The sequence below is a fragment of the Ctenocephalides felis genome, unplaced genomic scaffold (genome assembly GCF_003426905.1).
Source record: "Ctenocephalides felis isolate EL2017-DRISC unplaced genomic scaffold, ASM342690v1 CF-g0.4_SCAFFOLD_03571, whole genome shotgun sequence".
NCBI lineage: Eukaryota > Metazoa > Arthropoda > Insecta > Siphonaptera > Pulicidae > Ctenocephalides > Ctenocephalides felis.
The window spans coordinates 62,475,604-62,494,286 of record NW_020539725.1 but is presented as its reverse complement, the minus strand read 5'-3'; the positions used below and the strand labels follow the sequence as shown (position 1 = coordinate 62,494,286).

At 29.0% G+C, this 18,683-nt stretch overlaps 2 protein-coding genes across 2 annotated transcripts in view; both read left to right on the top strand.

The window, feature by feature from the left end:
* Positions 1-8,560, top strand: part of LOC113386454 — a 19,549-nt gene extending 10,989 nt beyond the window's left edge. Inside the window, exons 6-10 of the mRNA XM_026624234.1 lie at positions 58-110; positions 236-261; positions 2,924-3,064; positions 3,144-3,253; positions 7,718-8,560. Coding sequence (XP_026480019.1) covers positions 58-110; positions 236-261; positions 2,924-3,064; positions 3,144-3,253; positions 7,718-8,455 — 1,068 coding nt within the window. The 3' untranslated portion in view covers positions 8,456-8,560. The remainder of the gene's footprint in view (positions 1-57; positions 111-235; positions 262-2,923; positions 3,065-3,143; positions 3,254-7,717) is intronic.
* Positions 8,561-8,786: 226 nt separating this feature from the next.
* The window catches only part of LOC113386453 (neprilysin-1-like), a 32,765-nt gene continuing 22,868 nt past the window's right edge, over positions 8,787-18,683 (top strand). The window contains 1 exon segment of the mRNA XM_026624233.1: positions 8,787-8,922. Within this exon segment, the coding sequence (XP_026480018.1) occupies positions 8,787-8,922 (136 nt within the window).

The following is an 18,683-nucleotide window of genomic DNA, read 5'->3' as shown; positions in this document are numbered from 1 at the left end:
TAGAAATAGAAACCAGATGTTTTTTATCCTATATTTAACTTTTTTTTTCATTTTTAGGTACTGTCGTCGTATTTTCTGGTCAATGGAAGCCCTGTATGTAGAAGACGAAGGTTTAGAGCGTACAAAATGTTTGAGAAGGGCTACCGAGACTAGTCCTCTGGAGCTTTACCACTTTTTGCAGGCTTTTGTGCAAGGGACAATACAGTGCCTGTTTCATATGTGGCTTATTATGCAGGATGACTTTCAGGGATTATGATATAGGTAAATGATATAAGACAATTCTGCCTGTTATGCTTGTTTTTTGTTAGTTAATATTGATTTATTTTATTTATTTATTCTACAAGCCGTCGGTATAATAATATTATAAAAAGGGTCAAGTCAATATTTTATATTGACTTGACCCTTTTATATAATTTAATTAATTATTAGCTATTTTATTACTTATTTATTTATTATTTAATTTATTTAATATAAACTTATTTATATTTAGCTATTTTTAATTATTTTTAAATATAACCAGTTTGTTTGTTTATAAATTAAAAATTAATAAGTATTTTAATAATCTTTGCAATACTTTACAAAAAAAATTATTTTATTAATCAAATTTAAGTTATTTATATATGTGACAATGTCTATCTATTTGATGTGCGATCAAATTTGTATTTTACATACAAACAAAGCAAGGTAGAATGTTATGATAACAGAATTCTAGACGGTAGCAAAAATAGTAATTTAGTAATTTTTCTTAAACAAACTTTTTTTTAAAATAATGCAAAAACTTGAAAGAATTGTAAATATACCCAAAAATTTAAATATACTTGAAATACACATAAAAATTTGAATAAACGGTCAAGATTTTTAACAACTTTCTAAAATCTAAAATAATTACCATGAATTTGAAAGTCTCAAGAATTTTAAACAAGTACCAAGAATTTAAAAACCCTCAAAATTTTGAAAATCCATCACGAATTTGGAAAATTTAAATGTATTATAAATATGAAATGCACTCAAAAATTGAGAATTTGTGAAGAACTGAAGAATTTGTAAAGAACTCAAGAATTTATAAAGAAGTCAAGAATTTGCAAAGAACTTACGAATTTTAAGAGCACTTCAAATTTTGAAAAACTTCAAGAATTTATAAACGAACCCAAGAATTTGTAGAGAACTCAAGAATTTGTGGAAAACTCAAGAATTTGTGGAAAACTCAAGAATTTGTGGAAAACTCAAGAATTTGTGGAAAACTCAAGAATTTGTGGAAAAACTCAAGAATTTGTGGAAAACTCAAGAATTTGTGGAAAACTCAAGAATTTGTGGAAAACTCAAGAATTTGTAGAGAGCTCAAGAATTTGTAAAGAACTCAAGAATTTGAAAATAACTTACGAATTTTAAGAGCACTTCAAATTTTGAAAAATCTCAAGAATTTGTAAACAAACTCAAGAATTTGTAAACGAACTCAAGAATTTGTAAACGAACTCAAAATTTGTAAACGAACTCAAGAATTTGTAAAGAACTCAAGAATTTGTAAAGAACTCAAGAATTTGTAAAGAACTCAAGAATTTATAAAGAACTCAAGAATTTGTAAACGAACTCAAGAATTTGCCAAAAACTCAAGAAATTGTAAAAAAAGATCAAGAATTTGCCAAGAACTCAAGAACTTGTAAACGAACTCAAGAACTTGTAAACGAACTCAAGAACTTGTAAAAAAAACTCAAGAACTTGCAAAAAAAAAATCAAAAACTTGTAAAAAAAACTCAAAATTTGTAAAAACTCAATTTGTAAAAAAAAACTAAAGACTTAGTAAAAAAAAAAAACTAAAGAATCAGTAAAAAACGAGAATTTGTAAAGAGCTCAAAAATTTGTAAAAAATCTCGAGAAATTGTAAAGAACTCAAAAATTTCAAAAGCACATAAATTTTTGGAAGCCTTACAAGTTTGTAAACAACTCAAAAATTTGTAAAATTTCAAACATTTGTAAAGAACTCTAACATTTGTAAATAATAACTGATAACAGAATTCTAGATGGTGCAGTTATCGTAACATTCTTCCTTGCTTGTTTATAAGTAAAACGCTGATAGTACGACAAATAGATATTTTCACTAACAATAAACAAGCATAATATATCGTTGCCATGACAACCCTATTTTATGAGGCACAGTTGACCCTTAATCATCCCTAATAAATCTAGATTTAGATTATCATAATTGCTAAATCTTAGTCCTTAGGTATATAATGCATACAATTGCAACCCGACAACGCCAAGTGATATTTAGCTTAAGACTTGTTACAAATCATCATCAAGAATTTGCAAAGAACTCTAGAATTTGCAAAGAGCTCCGAAATTTGCAAAAACTCTAGAATTTTGCAAAAAACTCGAGATTTTGCAAAGAACTCGAGAATTTTCAAAGAACTCGAAAATTTGCAAAGAACTCGAGAATTTGCAAAGAACTCGAGAATTTGCAAAGGACTCGAGAAATTGCAAAGGACTCGAGAATTTGCAAAGAACTCGAGAATTTGCAAAGGACTCGAGAAATTGCAAAGAACCCGAGAATTTGTTAAGTACGCAAGAATTTTCAAGGAACTCACAAGTTTGTTAAAAAAAACAAGATTCTGTAAATAAAAAACAAGATTCTGTAAAAAAAAGAACCCAAGAATTTGTAAAAAAAGAACTCAAGAATTTCAGAAGCACTTAGAGTGAAAAGGTTTCACGAATTTTAAAAATGACGAAGAATATTTAAAGAAAACAAGATTTTTTAAAAAAACTCACAAATTTCAAGAGCACTTCAAATTTGAAAAACCTTCACAAATTTTCAAAAAACTCAAAAATTTGTAAAATCTCCAAGAAAGAACTTAATTTAAAGATTTTTTAAAAAAACTCGAGAATTTGGCAAACTTTTTTAACCTTTACCCTCTGTCTATTTTTCTAGTACGTCTCCAACTGGTATCAATATTCAGTTCCCTTCTGCGAATCTCGATGACATCAGCCCTTTACCAGAGATTTCACAGCCAAAAACTTGCAGGAAGACACTATCCCTGGGACAAAAAATTTCCTGGCGAAGATCTTGACGGTCAAAAAAACACGAAGAACAAAGCAACAATGTGGTTTTGCTGAGCCATCGGCAAATTCCGGAAGACGTATTTTGCCAGAAAATTTAATGACGTTGGCTGAACAGGATCAGATTTATCGGAAGACTATGAAAATTCCTGGCGAAAATTTTATGGGAAACGAGGGAAAGGATGATTGGGATCACAACAAGGTAGTAAACGAAATATAATAGTCTCTGAATTTTTTTTACTGTGCTCCAATTTGCATGAAATTTTGGAATTAGGTTCATCTTAACCTCAAGTTCGAATGTGAAAACAACTCGGGGGGTTGCGAGCCCTTAATAAATAAGTGGACATTGAGCCGTTTTATCGCTAGAAAACGTTTTTAACATCAAAGGATATAATTAAAAAATATTTTTAATACATTTACCTTGCAATAAAGTCAACCCTTCTCAATTGTGTAATTACATTTTTTCAAAAATAACGTCGGAAATCGATATAAGAACTAATTATGAGAACAAAATGTATTTTATAGTTTTTAAAAAAAAACGCAAATACTTTTCAAGTAACTGGCCACTAAAAACTCATATTTTTGGCGTTTCTCTTCGATTTTTGAAATTTCTTGAAACTTGAAATTTCTTGAAAATAATCAAAATCTTAGAGTTGTAACTTCAGTGTAGTGTTGGTTCTGAGTGTCTTTATAAAGAAGTCTTGATATGTAGGAATTGCAAAATATCTTGAGGAAATTTTTTGAGTCTCGAAACTTGTAGAATATTTGAAAAACAATGTCTTGAAATTGACAAAAAATCTTGAATATTTTATGTATAATAAAGTATCTTATGGCTAAAAGGTCCACGTGTTAATTAAATTAATATAGTTTTATATCACTATAGTAAAATGAAAGTTTAACTAGCTGTAAGTGGAATTCTGTCTTAAGGCAATTAAGGCATCGTGCCTTAAGGCAAATTGCTGGAACTTCCCGTGCCAAAAATTATTATTTTTTTAAAAACGATTAACATTTTTGAAAAAATTTTGCTTCGAAAAAATAAGATTTTTAAGAAACTATAAATTGGACAAAAAATTACTTTTTTTGAAAAAAAAAATTTTTTTTTAAAAAAAATTTTTAAACAAATTTTTTTGTAAAAATTTTTTTTTGAAAAAAATGTTATCTTCATTTTGACATATTTTGAAGATCTGAACTTTTTTCAAAGCAATCGTACTGCCTTAACTGCATAGAGACAAAATATAAAGCGCGTAAGCGCCGCGTCGCTGTCTAACGGAAAAACATTGGTACGGAACCCATAGGAATGTAAACAAAACTTATACTTATTGTTAAAATCTCAATAAAATATCTGATAATTTGATATGCATATGTCTAATGTCTAATGATTATTGTTGACCGCCAAATGTTATTTTTTTTAGTTTTTTTACTAGATCTCCGAAACCGCTAGACCTATCTTCATGAAAATTTGATCAAATCTTCATCCTGTTAATACAAGTAAAATGTTTTTTGAATTATTCCAATCGGACGCTCCGTTCTCTTAAAAACTGAGTTACCGTTTTTGGCCCTTTTTGCCCCATATCTTCGGAATGGCTAGACCTGCCTTTGACAAAAACTAATCAGCACGTCTCCTTATCAATACGAATCGAATGTTTTTTTGAATTATTCAAATTGCTTCATCCGTGTTCCCGAAATCGTCGACGAAAATTTGAATCCGAACACACACACATGGACGCACACACACACACACACACATACATCAATTTTCTCCAAGGTATGCCAACATATTCAGAAACCTCTGAAACGTGAAGATATATAAAAATTTTCATTTTCGATTTTTTTGCGATTACTTACCCTATGGAAAATTAATTATAAATAAATCAATTTATCATCTCCAGAACTTTAACAATCGTCATTTCATTTCGAATCAAATTCCAAAAAAAAAATAGTTGCCAAATTTACACAAAATTGAAAAAGTGCTCCCGCATAGTCACAGTCTAAACGCATTTGCAAATAATTCTTTGCGACATTTTCACTTATACTGTGCTCAGCTTGGCGGCATTTTCACATTTTTCAATAATTTTCACAAAATTGAAAAAGTGCTCCAGTACACAAACAGTCTAAACGCACTTGCGTAAACATTTCTACCAGAGTGGCGCTTAGACTGTGCTTAGCTTGGGTGATTTTTTGAATTTTTAGTCCAAAATTACAAAAAAAAATTTTTGAAAAAAAATTAGAAACAAAAAATTTTTTTTCCAAAATCAATTGTTTTGTTGAAAAAAGCAGAAAGTTCTTTGAATCATTTAAATCGGACGCTTAGTTCTCTCAAAAACAGCCATTTTTTTTAAATTTAGCTCGGTATCTCCGAAACCTCTGGGCCTACCTTTGCCAAAAACTAATCAGCACATCTCCCTATCAATAGGAATCGAATGTTTTTTAAACCATTCAAATCGGTTGATCCGTTCTCTCAAAAACTCGCTTTCTATTATTTGCACTCTTGCTTATCCATATCTCCGTAACGGCTGGACCTGCCTTTGCCAAAAACTAATCAGCACATCTCCCTATCGATAGGAATCGGATGTTTTTTAAACCATTCAAATCGGTTGATCCGTGCGCCCGAAAACGTGGACGAAAAAAAGCGGACATACAAAACACACACACACACACACACACACACACACACACACACACACACACATCCATTTTTTCTGAAGTATGCCAAAATGTTCAGAAACCTTCAAAACGTCGAGAAATGTAAAAATTTTTGATTTCGATTTTTGGACGATTACTATAACTTACCCTACGGGAAGTTAATAATTGCAGTAACAAGAACAACAAATATACGAGTTTAGACAAAATTATACTGTTATGTTAACTGTTTTTATTCAAGGGTAGTTTTAAGAGTTGAATAAATTATGGATATGGTAATTATTTTCGAGAAATTGCAATAACATTCATATCATTTTGAATTTTTTAATTTTCTTTCAATTTCAAAATAATAATTTCAAATAATTTTTCATCAAGGGGTTGTTTTTAAGGTAACACTTAACCCTTTTAAGAAAGGGTTAAAAATTTGATAATCAAGATAGAAAACATAAATTTTTTTATGTATTAAAAAACCGCATTTTTAGTATTAAAAAAGGAACTCTACTGACGAGCAAACTAATCTAGAATTAAAAAAGGGACTCTACTGACGAGCAAACTTGATCTAGTATTAAAAAAAGGACTCTACTGACGAGCAAACTAATCTAGAATTAAAAAAGGGACTCTACTGACGAGCAAACTTGATCTAGTATTAAAAAAGAGACTCTACTGACGAGCAAACTTATTTACGAAAAAATATGACTTTACTGACGAGAAAACTTACTTATGAAAATAAAATTGGACTCTACTGTTGAGAAAAATGATTTATAATAATAAAATAGGACTCTACAGACGAGCAAACTAATCTAGAATTAAAAAAGGGACTCTACTGACGAACAAACTTAATCTAGTATTAAAAAAGAGACTCTACTGACGAGCAAACTTATTTACGAAAAAATAGGACTTTACTGACGAGAAAACTTACTTATGAAAATAAAATTGGACTCTACTGTTGAGAAAAATGATTTACAAAAATAAAATTTGACTCTACTGACGAGCAAAATGATTTACAATTACTCTAATAATAAAATAGGACTCTACAGACGAGCAAACTAATCTAGAATTAAAAAAAGGGACTCTACTGACGAGCAAACTTATTTACGAAAAAATAGGACTTTACTGACGAGAAAAATGATTTACAAAAATTAAATTGGACTCTACTGTTGAGAAAAATGGTTTACAAAAATAAAATAGGATTCTACAGACGAGCAAACTAATCTGGAATTAAAAAAGGGACTCTACTGACGAGCAAACTAATTTGGAATTAAAAAACAGACTCTACTGACCAGCACTCTGAATTACGAAAAAAATAAGACTCTACTGACGAGCAAACTTTATTATGCAAAGTGAAAAAGAAGGACTCTACTGACGAGCAAACTTAAACTAGAATTAAAAAAAGGGACTCTACTGACGAGCAAACTAATCTAGAATTAAAAAAGGGCCTCTTATTTACTTTATACATAATTCTTACTATATCATACCGAAATTTATTCTTAAGCTTTTTTTTAATTTAGAGGATGTTTAAAGGGTCTTAGGGTTTTCACGGGGTTGAAGATGATTTTATTGCAAGGTAAATGCATTAAAAAATATTTTTTAATTATATCCTTTAATATTAAAAACGTTTAATACCGATAAAACGGCTCAAGGTCTACATATTTATTAAGGGCTCACGACCCCCCCACCCGGGAAGTGAATAAATTCAAAAATTTCATGCAAATTGGAGCACAGTAAAAAAATATCAGAGACTATACCCTTAATATTAAAAACGTTTATTAGCGATAAAACACTTCAATGTCTACCTATTTATTAAGGGCTCACGACCCTCCCACCCCGGGAAGTGAATAATATGAACATAAATTCCAAAATTTCTTGCAAATTGGAGCACAGTAAAATAAAAAACAGAGACTATACCCTTTGTATAGTCTGTATCCTTTTCTGTTTGTATCCTTTATCCCTTTGTTGAGACTATACCCTTTTTTCCCCTGCACTATTATATTTGTTATGTATCTTTTACCCCTTTTTTTCCCCCCAGGATGTCGATCTTCAACCCAGTGTCGACTACGTAACCCTTGCCGATTGTGCCACAGGTTCTGCGCCCCATGACGGTCCACCAATGACACCAGCCCCCAAAAAACCAGTAGATGACGTGCCTTATTCGGTCCTGGTGCGTTTAACAACAGTTCGCGACCAATTAAGATACAGTGCCGGAGTTATGTTCGAAGATATGCTCGGAAGACGCGATTCCTCCGACAATCCGCCTGCACCAACCAGAGCCTTGCCACCGCCTCCGAACGGCCTCAGAAGAGACGATGCTGTGTCATACATAATAAGCACCTTCGGGTGGTTTTTTTATTTAGTATCCAGATTTTTAGCACTGACCACGGCCTGGACGTTTTACCCATACGCCACCTGGATAACTTTGGCTTTAACATACATCACCAGCTACTGCATATACTTGCGTCTATCTTTAAAACTCCAGGACCTCCGTAAAGCCTACTTTGGCTTGTTTTTAAGTTATCTAAACCTTTTTGTAATGTTGGAGCTCAAATTTAAATTTACAAAACCCAGAAGATGGTTTGGTTATTATTTTTTATTAGCGACTGTTCAAAGTTGGTCAATGGTGTTTTCCTGGTATTGGTTTGCGGATTGGGATAGTTGGTGGTTCGAGTATTCGCTGGCGGTTGTTTTGGGAGGAAGTTTTTTGGCGGTTTTGTGCGCGGGGATTTATTTTGTTATTTTGAAACCGAAAGAAGAAGTTGTTGGGAGATAGATAAGTGTCAAGATTCAAAAAGCGTCGAGAATTCGAAAAGTCAACACGAAATTGTAAGTTCTGGAAAATTTTAAAAGTGCAAGGATTTTAAAAGTATTCGAAAGTTTGAAATGCGCTCAGAGAAGTAAAGAATTTGTAAAGAACTCAAGAATTAAACTTAAAATATGAAAGAAATAAAAAATATGTAAAGAAATGAAAAATTTGTAAAGAAATGAAAAATTTGTGAAGAACTCGAGAATTTATAAAGTACTCAAGAATTTGTAAAGAATTCTAGAATTTCAAAATTATTTAAAAATGTGAAAGGATTCACGAATTTGAAAAATGCTGAAGAATGTGTGAAGAAATCAAGATTTTTCAAAGAACTCACGAATTTCAAGAGCACTTCAAAAGTACACAAATTTGTGTACATTTTTTGACAAAGAAGAAGTTGTTGGAAGACAGACCTAATGATAGTGGACTATTGTGTCGTAATTAATAGTGATGTACGATAATAATCGATATTATTAACTTTTAAAGCAAAATTTTGTTGTGAAGGAATTAAGAACAAGAATTTTGTTACATTTAAGAAAGATCCAGAATGTTGCAAAAATTATATTTATGTTTTTATCATATTTGTATTTCATAGTGAATATCAACTTGCCCATAGGCAACTAGTTTTATAACATGGAATATACCTATAAGATTATTTATATAAGATTTATAAGATTAACCCTATTTTAGACTTGTTTCTTGTTAGTAAAACATTAAAAATGTCTATGTATTTGCTTTATTATCAGGCGTATTTTACATATAAACAAAGCAAGAAAGAATCTTATGCTTGTTTATATTTAAAATACGCCTGATAGCACAGCAAATAGATTTTGCCCTATTATTTAATTATAATATTTTATTGTCTATGTCTATGTCAATATTATTATAAGTATTTTTTTTATTACTGTTATTTATTAATTTGCAATATGTAATTGTTTTGATTCCTAATTAAGTAAATTTGTACAGATTTTATATCACGTTTTTTATTTCTGCAGACATTTTTTTATTTTATACTTTTGTAAGTGAAGACGTGAAAAAATTTATAAAAACGGAAAATTTTGCCATTACATGGTCAAATTTATCAATGCGCAAAATTTTTTCATCGAGTTTTTAATTATGAAGTATATTTTGAGTTGTATATATTTTGTTAAAAAAAATTAAGTAGTTAGTAGCCCAAATTAGGTTTATAAATGAACCTACATATATTTAATAAATTTTTGAGAATTTGAAAAATTCCTGAAATTTGAAACAACTGTCGAGATTTTGTAACAATTTTCTAAAATCTGAAATAAGTACCAAGAATTTGAAACAAGTGTCAAGAAATCAAAAACACTCAAGAATTTGAAAAGTACTGAAAATTCTGTAAAGTAGAAACATTTTAAAAGTATTCAAAAATTTGAAATGCACTCAAAAATTTTAGAAGCACTCAAAAATGTGAAAAGCTTCACAAATTTGAAAAATGCTGAAAAATTTGTAAAGAAATCAAGATTTTTCAAAGAACTCACGTATTTCAAAAGCATTTAAAATTTTGAAAAGCCTCACAAATTTGTAAAGTAGTCAAGAATTTGTAAATAACGCAAAAATTTCAAAAGCACTAAAAATATGAATGGCTTCACGAATTTGAAAAATGCTGAAGAATTTGTAAATAAATCAAGATTTTTTAAAGAACTCACAAATTCCAAAAGCAGTTCAACTTTTGAAATGCTTCACAAATTTGTAAAGCTCAAGAATTTGTAAAATAACTCAAGAATATTTAAAGAACTTAAAAATTTGTAAAAAATTTTAATATTTGAAAACAAACTCAAGAATTTGAAAATACATCACAAATTTGAAAAGTACTCAAGAGTTTGTTAATGATTCAAGAATTTAAAAACGCTGAAAATTTGAAAACTTTCGAAAACCTAAAAACGCTCGAGAATTTAACAACGCTCAAGAATTTAAAATCTAAAACGCTCAAGAATTTAACAATGCTCAAGAATTTAAAATATAAAACGCTCAAAATTTAACAACGATCAAGAATTTAAAACCTAAAAACGCTCAAAAATTTAAATACAATCATAATTTGCGTTCAACAATTTGAATTGTACTCAAGAATTTTAAATACAGTAAAAAGCAATTAAAATACGTTGAATAATTTAATTAGCTCTTCTAAATTAAAAAAAACTCTCAAGAATTTCAAAAAATCGTATCAAGAGTTTGATGAACTCATATGAAATTTTAAAAAAAATCATAATATAGAGATGCTTATTGTAGAGAATACAATTAGAGACAACAAGCTAACAAAAAAAATTAACTAGCTGTAAGTGAAATTCTGTCTTAAGGCAATTAAGGCATCGTGCCTTAAGGCAAATTGCTGGAACTTCCCGTGCCAAAAATTATTATTTTTTAAAAACGATTAACATTTTTGAAAAAATTTTACTTCGAAAAAATAAGATTTTTTGGAAATTTTAAATTGGACGAAAAATTACTTTTTTTTGAAAAAAAATTTTTTTTTAAAAAAAATTTTAAACAATTTTTTTTATAAAAATTTTTTCTGGAAAAAATGTTATCTTCATTTTGACATATTTTGGAAGATCTGAACTTTTTTTCAAAGCAATCGTACTTCTTTAACTGCATAGAGACAAAAAATAAAGCGCGTAAGCGCCGCGTCGCTGTCTAACGGAAAAACATTAGTACGGAACCCATAGGAATGTAAACAAAACTTATACTTATTGTTAAAATCTCAATAAAATATCTGATAATTGATATGCATATGTCTAATGTCTAATGATTATTGTTGACCGCCATATGTTATTTTTTTTTAGTTTTTTTTACTAGATCTCCGAAACCGCTAGACCTATCTTCATGAAAATTTGATCAAATCTTCATCTTGTTAATACAAGTAAAATGTTTTTTGAACTATACAAATCGGACGCTCCGTTCTCTTAAAAACTGAGTTACCGTTTTTGGCCCTTTTTGCCCCATATCTTCGGAACGGCTAGACCTGCCTTGACAAAAACTAATCAGCACGTCTCCTTATCAATACGAATCGAATGTTTTTTGAATTATTCAAATTGCTTCATCCGTGTTCCCGAAATCGTCGACGAAAATTTGTATCCGAACACACACACATGCACGCACACACACACACACACACATACATCAATTTTCTCCAAGGTATGCCAACATATTCAGAAACCTCTGAAACGTGAAGATATATAAAAATTTTCATTTTCGATTTTTTGCGATTACTTACCCTATGGAAAGTTAATTATAAATAAATCAATTTATCATCTCCAGAACATTAACAATCGTCATTTCATTTCGAATCAAATTCAAAAAAAAAAAAAGTTGCCAAATTTACACAAAATTGAAAAAGTGCTCCTGCATAGTCACAGTCTAAACGCATTTGCAAATAATTCTGTGCGACATTTTCACTTATACTGTGCTCAGATTGGCGGCATTTTCACATTTTTCAATAATTTTCACAAAATTGGAAAAGTGCTCCAGTACACAAACAGTCTAAACGCACTTGCGTAAGCATTTGTACCAGAGTGGCGCTTAGACTGTGCTTAGCCTGGGTGATTTTTTGAATTTTAGTCCAAAATTACAAAAAAAAATTTTGAAAAAAAAATTAAAACAAAAATTTTTTTTTCCAAAATCAATTATTTTGTTGAAACAAGCAGAAAGTTCTTTGAATCATTTTAATCGGACGCTTAGTTCTCTCAAAAACTGCCATTTTTTTTAAATTTAGCTCTGTATCTCCGAAACCTCTGGGCCTACCTTTGCCAAAAACTAATCAGCACATCTCCCTATTAATAGGAATCGAATGTTTTTTAAACCATTCAAATCGGTTGTTCCGTTCTCTCAAAAACTCGCTTTCAATTTTTTGCACTCTTTGCTCCATATCTCCGTAACGGCTGGACCTGCCTTTGCCAAAAACTAATCAGCACATCTCCCTATCAATAGGAATCGAATGTTTTTTAAACCATTCAAATCGGTTGATCCGTGCGCCCGAAAACGTGGACGAAAAAAAGCGGACATACAAAAACACACACACACACACACACACACACACACACATCCATTTTTTCTGAAGTATGCCAAAATGTTCAAAAACCTTCAAAACGTCGAGAAATGTAAAAATTTTTGATTTCGATTTTTGGACGATTACTATAACTTACCCTACGGGAAGTTAAAAAATTGAAGAATTTAAACAAATGCATTTAAGAAATTAAAATGCTATCAAGAATTTAGAATTTTTAATTTTCGAAGTATTTGATAGCATTAGTAGAGAAATTAAAGAAATTTAATAAACAGACAAGAATTTAAAGAATTTGAGAATTTAAAGAATTTGAGAATTTAAGAAATATTAAAGAATTTGAGAATTTAAAAAATATAAAAAACTTGTCTTCACTCATTTAAAAAAAAACTTTTAGACAAAATGAGAATTAGAGAACTTTGTTAGTCAGAAATTTCACTTCCTATTAATTTGCATCAAAATCAACATCGTAAATTACTTCTATTGATACCGGCGTACTAAATTAGAGACTATTCATGCAAACTAGCAATAACGTCACAAATATATATATATATATATATATATATATATATATATATATACATCATAAATCCTTTCATCTTCCAGTTGATTATGTTACCAACGACAGTGTATGTATATCAAACGATTTAAATTTGTTTAAGAAATGCGCAGAATAATATTTACCAGAAGGAGCAGGAGGAGCAATTCGTTTGATATTTTTCTCGTTTTGCAAATAAATCATAAGTTATGATTGATAGCTGTGTACGAGATGACGCAGGTCAAAAGAAAAATATCTTTTTCTAGAACTTTATGTTTACTGGTAAAGATACAGAAGATAAATTTGATTTGATGTACTAGAATACAAACTAGATTTTTTGTTAATTTAGGTTTCCCGAAAAACAAGTTTACGTCTTGCCAGAAAATTGGATGTGCTAATTATTTGAATAAAAAGAACTCAAGAATTTAAAAAAAGTCAAAAATTTAAAAAGCACTCAAGAATTTAAAAAAAAACTCAAGAATTTGAATGAAAAGAACTGAAAATTTTAAAAAAGCATCACCCAAGAATTTGAAAACAACTCATTTAAAAACGCTCAAGAATTTAAATACATTCACAATTTTAAAATTGCATTATACAAAAATATGCGTTGCCATGGCAACACTTCCTTATGCTTGTTCTTGGCAGTAAAAATTACGAAAATACTATTTATTTGCCGCACAATCAGGCGTATTTTACATATAAACAAGCAAGAGAGAATCTTATGATAACAGAATCTTATCATATGCTATGATAACGCTATCATTTAATTTGGTAATGGTAATAATTATATTAAAAATATCACTAACTGCAAATATAAATTTTGTGTTCAACTTTTCAAGTTTAACTTTAAATAAAGGTTTAAATTTATCAAGTACACAACTTTGCTTCCGCCGTTTTTGATATACGACTTGTTAACAATAAAGGCGGAAGCAAAGTTGTACACCTAATAATTTATAATTATTATAATTATAATTTATAATTATTATATAATCACGTTTTGTAATATCGTTTTAGAGAAAACCACAATAATACAAATTTTGTCTCCTACCTTCTCCAAATTTGGTCCCATTCGATTCAAAATTACTTGAAACGTCTAAAAAACATATAATTAGCTAATAGGATTTTCTGGCGAAAACAAACTTCTCCTTCACAAAAAATAAGAAAAAATGGGTGACAGATAATTTTTAAAAAATCAGAAGCTTTTTTTATAAATAATGAAATCAAACTTATTTATACAATTTAGTTACAAGTTTATAAATTGTTATTGCCTTAGCCTTGTGCGGTTGTAAATTATTATTATTTACGTCTTTTTACAATTTATGGCCGTCAATAAAACTGTGCAAAATATTGACAAATTGCCAATAAATATTAATAAACATATAATGAAGAGTTATTGTCAATTAGTTCGACGTTAATTGCTTAAATAAATAAACCATAATATATATATATATATATATATATGCAAAAAGTCATTATATATATATATATATATATATATATATATATATGCAAAAAGTTATATAAACAAACTGTGCAAGCAAAATAACTACGCCTTCTAGTTTTATAAACAAACAAGTGTTTTGTGATAAAAAAAAATAAAAAAGTGTTATAAAAAATAATCAAATATAAAAAATATTTAGCTCGTTAACTATTTAGTTAGATAATATTATACTGTCTATTTGCAGTGTCCACCAGCTCTCTGTCTATTCCACAGGATTTTTCAACGACTTAATTAATTTGCATTGACTCGTTACAGCGATAATTTAATTATCGTATTGTAGTGTAAAATTTATAATTATTGTTGCTTAGGAGACGTGCTGATTATTTTTTGGCAAAGGCAGGTCTAGCAGTTTGGTAGAACTAGTAAAAAAAGTGAAAAATTATGCTATTTGACGGTCAAAAATGATCATTAGACATATGCACATCAAATTGTCAGATATTTTATGGAGATTTTAATATTGTGTGTCAATTTTGTTTACATTTCTATGGGTTCCGTAACATCATTATCGTTAGTCCGCAGCGAAAGCCATGGGATTGCTTTGAAAATTTGTGCCAAAAGTTTTTTTTTCCAAAAATTCAATTTTTTTCAAAATTTTTAAATTTCTCTAAAATCTAATTTTTACAGTTTAAAAAAATAAATTTTTGGTACCGGAAGTACCAGCAATTTGCCTTGAGGCACGATGCAATAAACCATTAATATATATATATATATTTATATATATATATATATATATATATATATATACATATATAAGAGAAATTATGTATGTATTTTCTGTTGGGGTAGAACATTGAAAGTGGAATAATAAAAACAAGGCTTTGCGCATGCGTTATAAACCAAACACAGATTCTAAAACTCTTGTCAGTTTTGTAATGTCAGATTAAATAAATTAATAAAATTTAAATATTTAACAACTTTTGTACTCGGTATTCGATGTATGTACAAAACTAATAGATTATAGATTCAATATATTCAGTCTAAAAATTGGGAAAATTTAAGTACTTTTATTTACCAATAATGAAAATATGTATATAAAATTCTAAAAAATGATCGATTACAAAAATTCTTTCGAAGTCATGACTCGATTGTATGTACGTTTTCCAAAATCAACGCGGACCGGTACAGCTTTTTTTTAATTTTTTTGTAAATTTATTTGATTTTGTGAAAAAGATTAAACGACCTCCACATAAAACGTTCAGACATTTTCAAAACACGAAATGAATGAAATAAATTAATTTAATTCATACAATTATATAGATTGACCAGTTTTTAAAGCGATTTTATTTTCAAACAGTTCAATATTATGCGTGAATAATAAAATCTCAATTTTTATATATATCTTTACGTTTCAAAGGTTTCTGAACATTTTGGTACACCTTAGAAAAAATGGATGTGTGTGTGTGCGAATTCAAATTTTCGTCGACAATTTCGCGAACACGAATCAACCGATTTGAATAATTAAAAAAACATCCAATTCCTACTGATAAGGAAATATGCTAATTAGTTTTTGACAAAAGTAGGTCCAGCCGTTACGGAGATACGGAGCAAAGAGTGCCGAAAATACAAATTGAGTTTTTGAGAAAACGCAGTATCAGATTTGAATGATCTAAAAAGCATTTAATTTGTAATGATTGCGAGAAGTGATTATTAGATTTTGGAAAAGGCAGATCCAGCCGTTTTGGAGTTACGGAGCTAAATGTGCAAAAAAAATTGCAGTTTTTGAGAGATCTAAGCGTCCAATTTAAACGATTCAAAGAACTTTCTGCTTGTCTTAACAAAATAATTGATTTTGGAAAAAAAATTTTGTTTAATTTTTTTTTTTTTAATTTTTTGTATATCGAAAATAATTCATATTTTATTTTTAAATCTGACTAAAGTTCTAATGTACTTTAAACAAATATGTTTAGCTTTGCAATTATATAAGCAGTTTATATAATTCTTATAGATATTAGACAATGTTACAATATTAATAATAATCTATTTGAAAACATTCAATATTCCTAGAACATTTCGTTACGGTACGGGAAGTTCCAGCAATTTGCCTTAAGGCACGATGCCATACACCCCACTGGTTTAAATTTATGCACGTCGCATTTTGCTTTACTTTACTAAATCATTTAAATACAAAAAAAATTATGCTTATTAAAAAATGATTTAGAATTTTGTTTAGAAGTATCTTTGGGATCTGTTGAAAAAAGGAATTTTATTGGAACTTATTAATTGACAATTGATGACTGTACTATATATTTATATGAATCTTATCTAGAATTGAAACCTAAGGGTAAATATACGTGCTACAGTCGGTGGCGACATCTATGGAGCGGGAAAAGAAGTAAAATTAAAGTAAAGGCCAAAGCACAGTGTTTGTGATCTATTTATATTTCCTTTACCATTTTTTAACAAATTTTTTTACAGACTTCAAACTTTGGAAACCACAGCCTCCAAATCTATCTTCTCTCTCTAGAGAAGAGGAAATTCAGCATCACGATTTTCCTCGGTTCGGAAAACTCGCAATTTCCAAACGGGGTACGCGAGTCGACGGGCAAACACGAACTCCGAAATCATAAAAGATAACTAATATATAATATTTAATAATTTTATAAAACAGTAGTAGATAGTTTAAAGTGTATTCTAAATATTAAAAATAGTCGTGGACGATTTTAATCAGTCGAATAAAATAAAAGTAATGAAATTCAAATGAAAATTGTGGAGTGAAAATTGTGTGCGAACGCGGAAATTGATTTGTGTGCGGTGTGAAATTATTTAAAAGTATTTTTAATTTTTAATATGTTGAATTTAAATTAATATTAAATACGAGTTATGGTTTTTTAAAATCTATAACAATTAAATTGAATTAAATTAAAATTATCAATTTTACAATAAATTATTAATCACATGCAGAACAATTTTTCATTATACAGAAAGAAAAATCATTTTTTGGAAATTTTGAAAATTTTGAACGTTTTTGGATTCATCATTGCAAAAGAATAATTTTTTGTAAGATCAATTAACTATATTTTTGAGATTAATGATTTTGAGTATGATCATTTTTGTTTATGAAATCAATATTTTTTTTGTAATTAATAATTGATCGAAGATTTTCAAATTATCTGTGTATATATTAAAGTTTACAAAATCAAAATACAAATTTTCTGAAATTAATTAAATTTTTAAAGTTGCTTTAGAACATTACAATATTATAGATAAATATTATAGATATTATAGATTATTATTAGACAATATCGTAGATAATTTAATTTCAGTTGGTTTAAAAATTATAACTACTATAATAAATATTTGCAGTAAAAATTAACGACACAATTCAATATCGTACATTATTTTTCTATTGTCTAAGTTTAATAAAATATTTAAAGTATACCGAGTTGCTGTAGGGCATTATAATATTAGACAATATTATAGACAATTGAATTTTGTGACAATTGAAATTTGCCGAAAACATCATTTTTGTTAAGAAAATAGTTTAAAAGTTATGAGCTTTAAACTAAATAAATGCACCGGTTAATCTAAGTTTCATACATTTTGTTCTGGAGTTTTAAACAGAGAGCTGGTGTAAGAATTGTTGTGCGTCTAAAACAAAATTTAAATAAATTTTAGGAAAAAAATTAGTGGTGTATGGCATCGTGTGTCTTAAGATAAAGTTTGGAAGGTACCGTCGAGGAATATTAAATGTCTTCAAATATATTATAAGTTTGAAAAAAATAAAAAATAAAAAATTGAAGTATTTTTTTTTCCGAAAGTAATTGTTTCATCAACACAAGCATAAAGTTTTTTAAATCATTCAAATCGGACGCTTAGTTCACTCAAAAACTGCCATTTTTTGCACATTTAGCTCGGTATCTCCGAAACGAATGGACCTGCCTTTGCCAAAAACTAATCACCACTTCTCCCAATCATTACAAATCGAATATTGTTCAAATCATTCAAATCGCATACTCCGTTCTCTCATAAACTCGATTTCTACTTTCTGCACTCCTTGCTCCGTATCTCCGTAACGGCTAGACCTGTCTTTACCAAAAACTAATCACCACATCTCGCTTTCAATAGGAATCGAATGGTAAATGAATCATTCGAATCGGTTGAGCGATACACCCGAAAACTTTGACGAAAAATTGCGGAC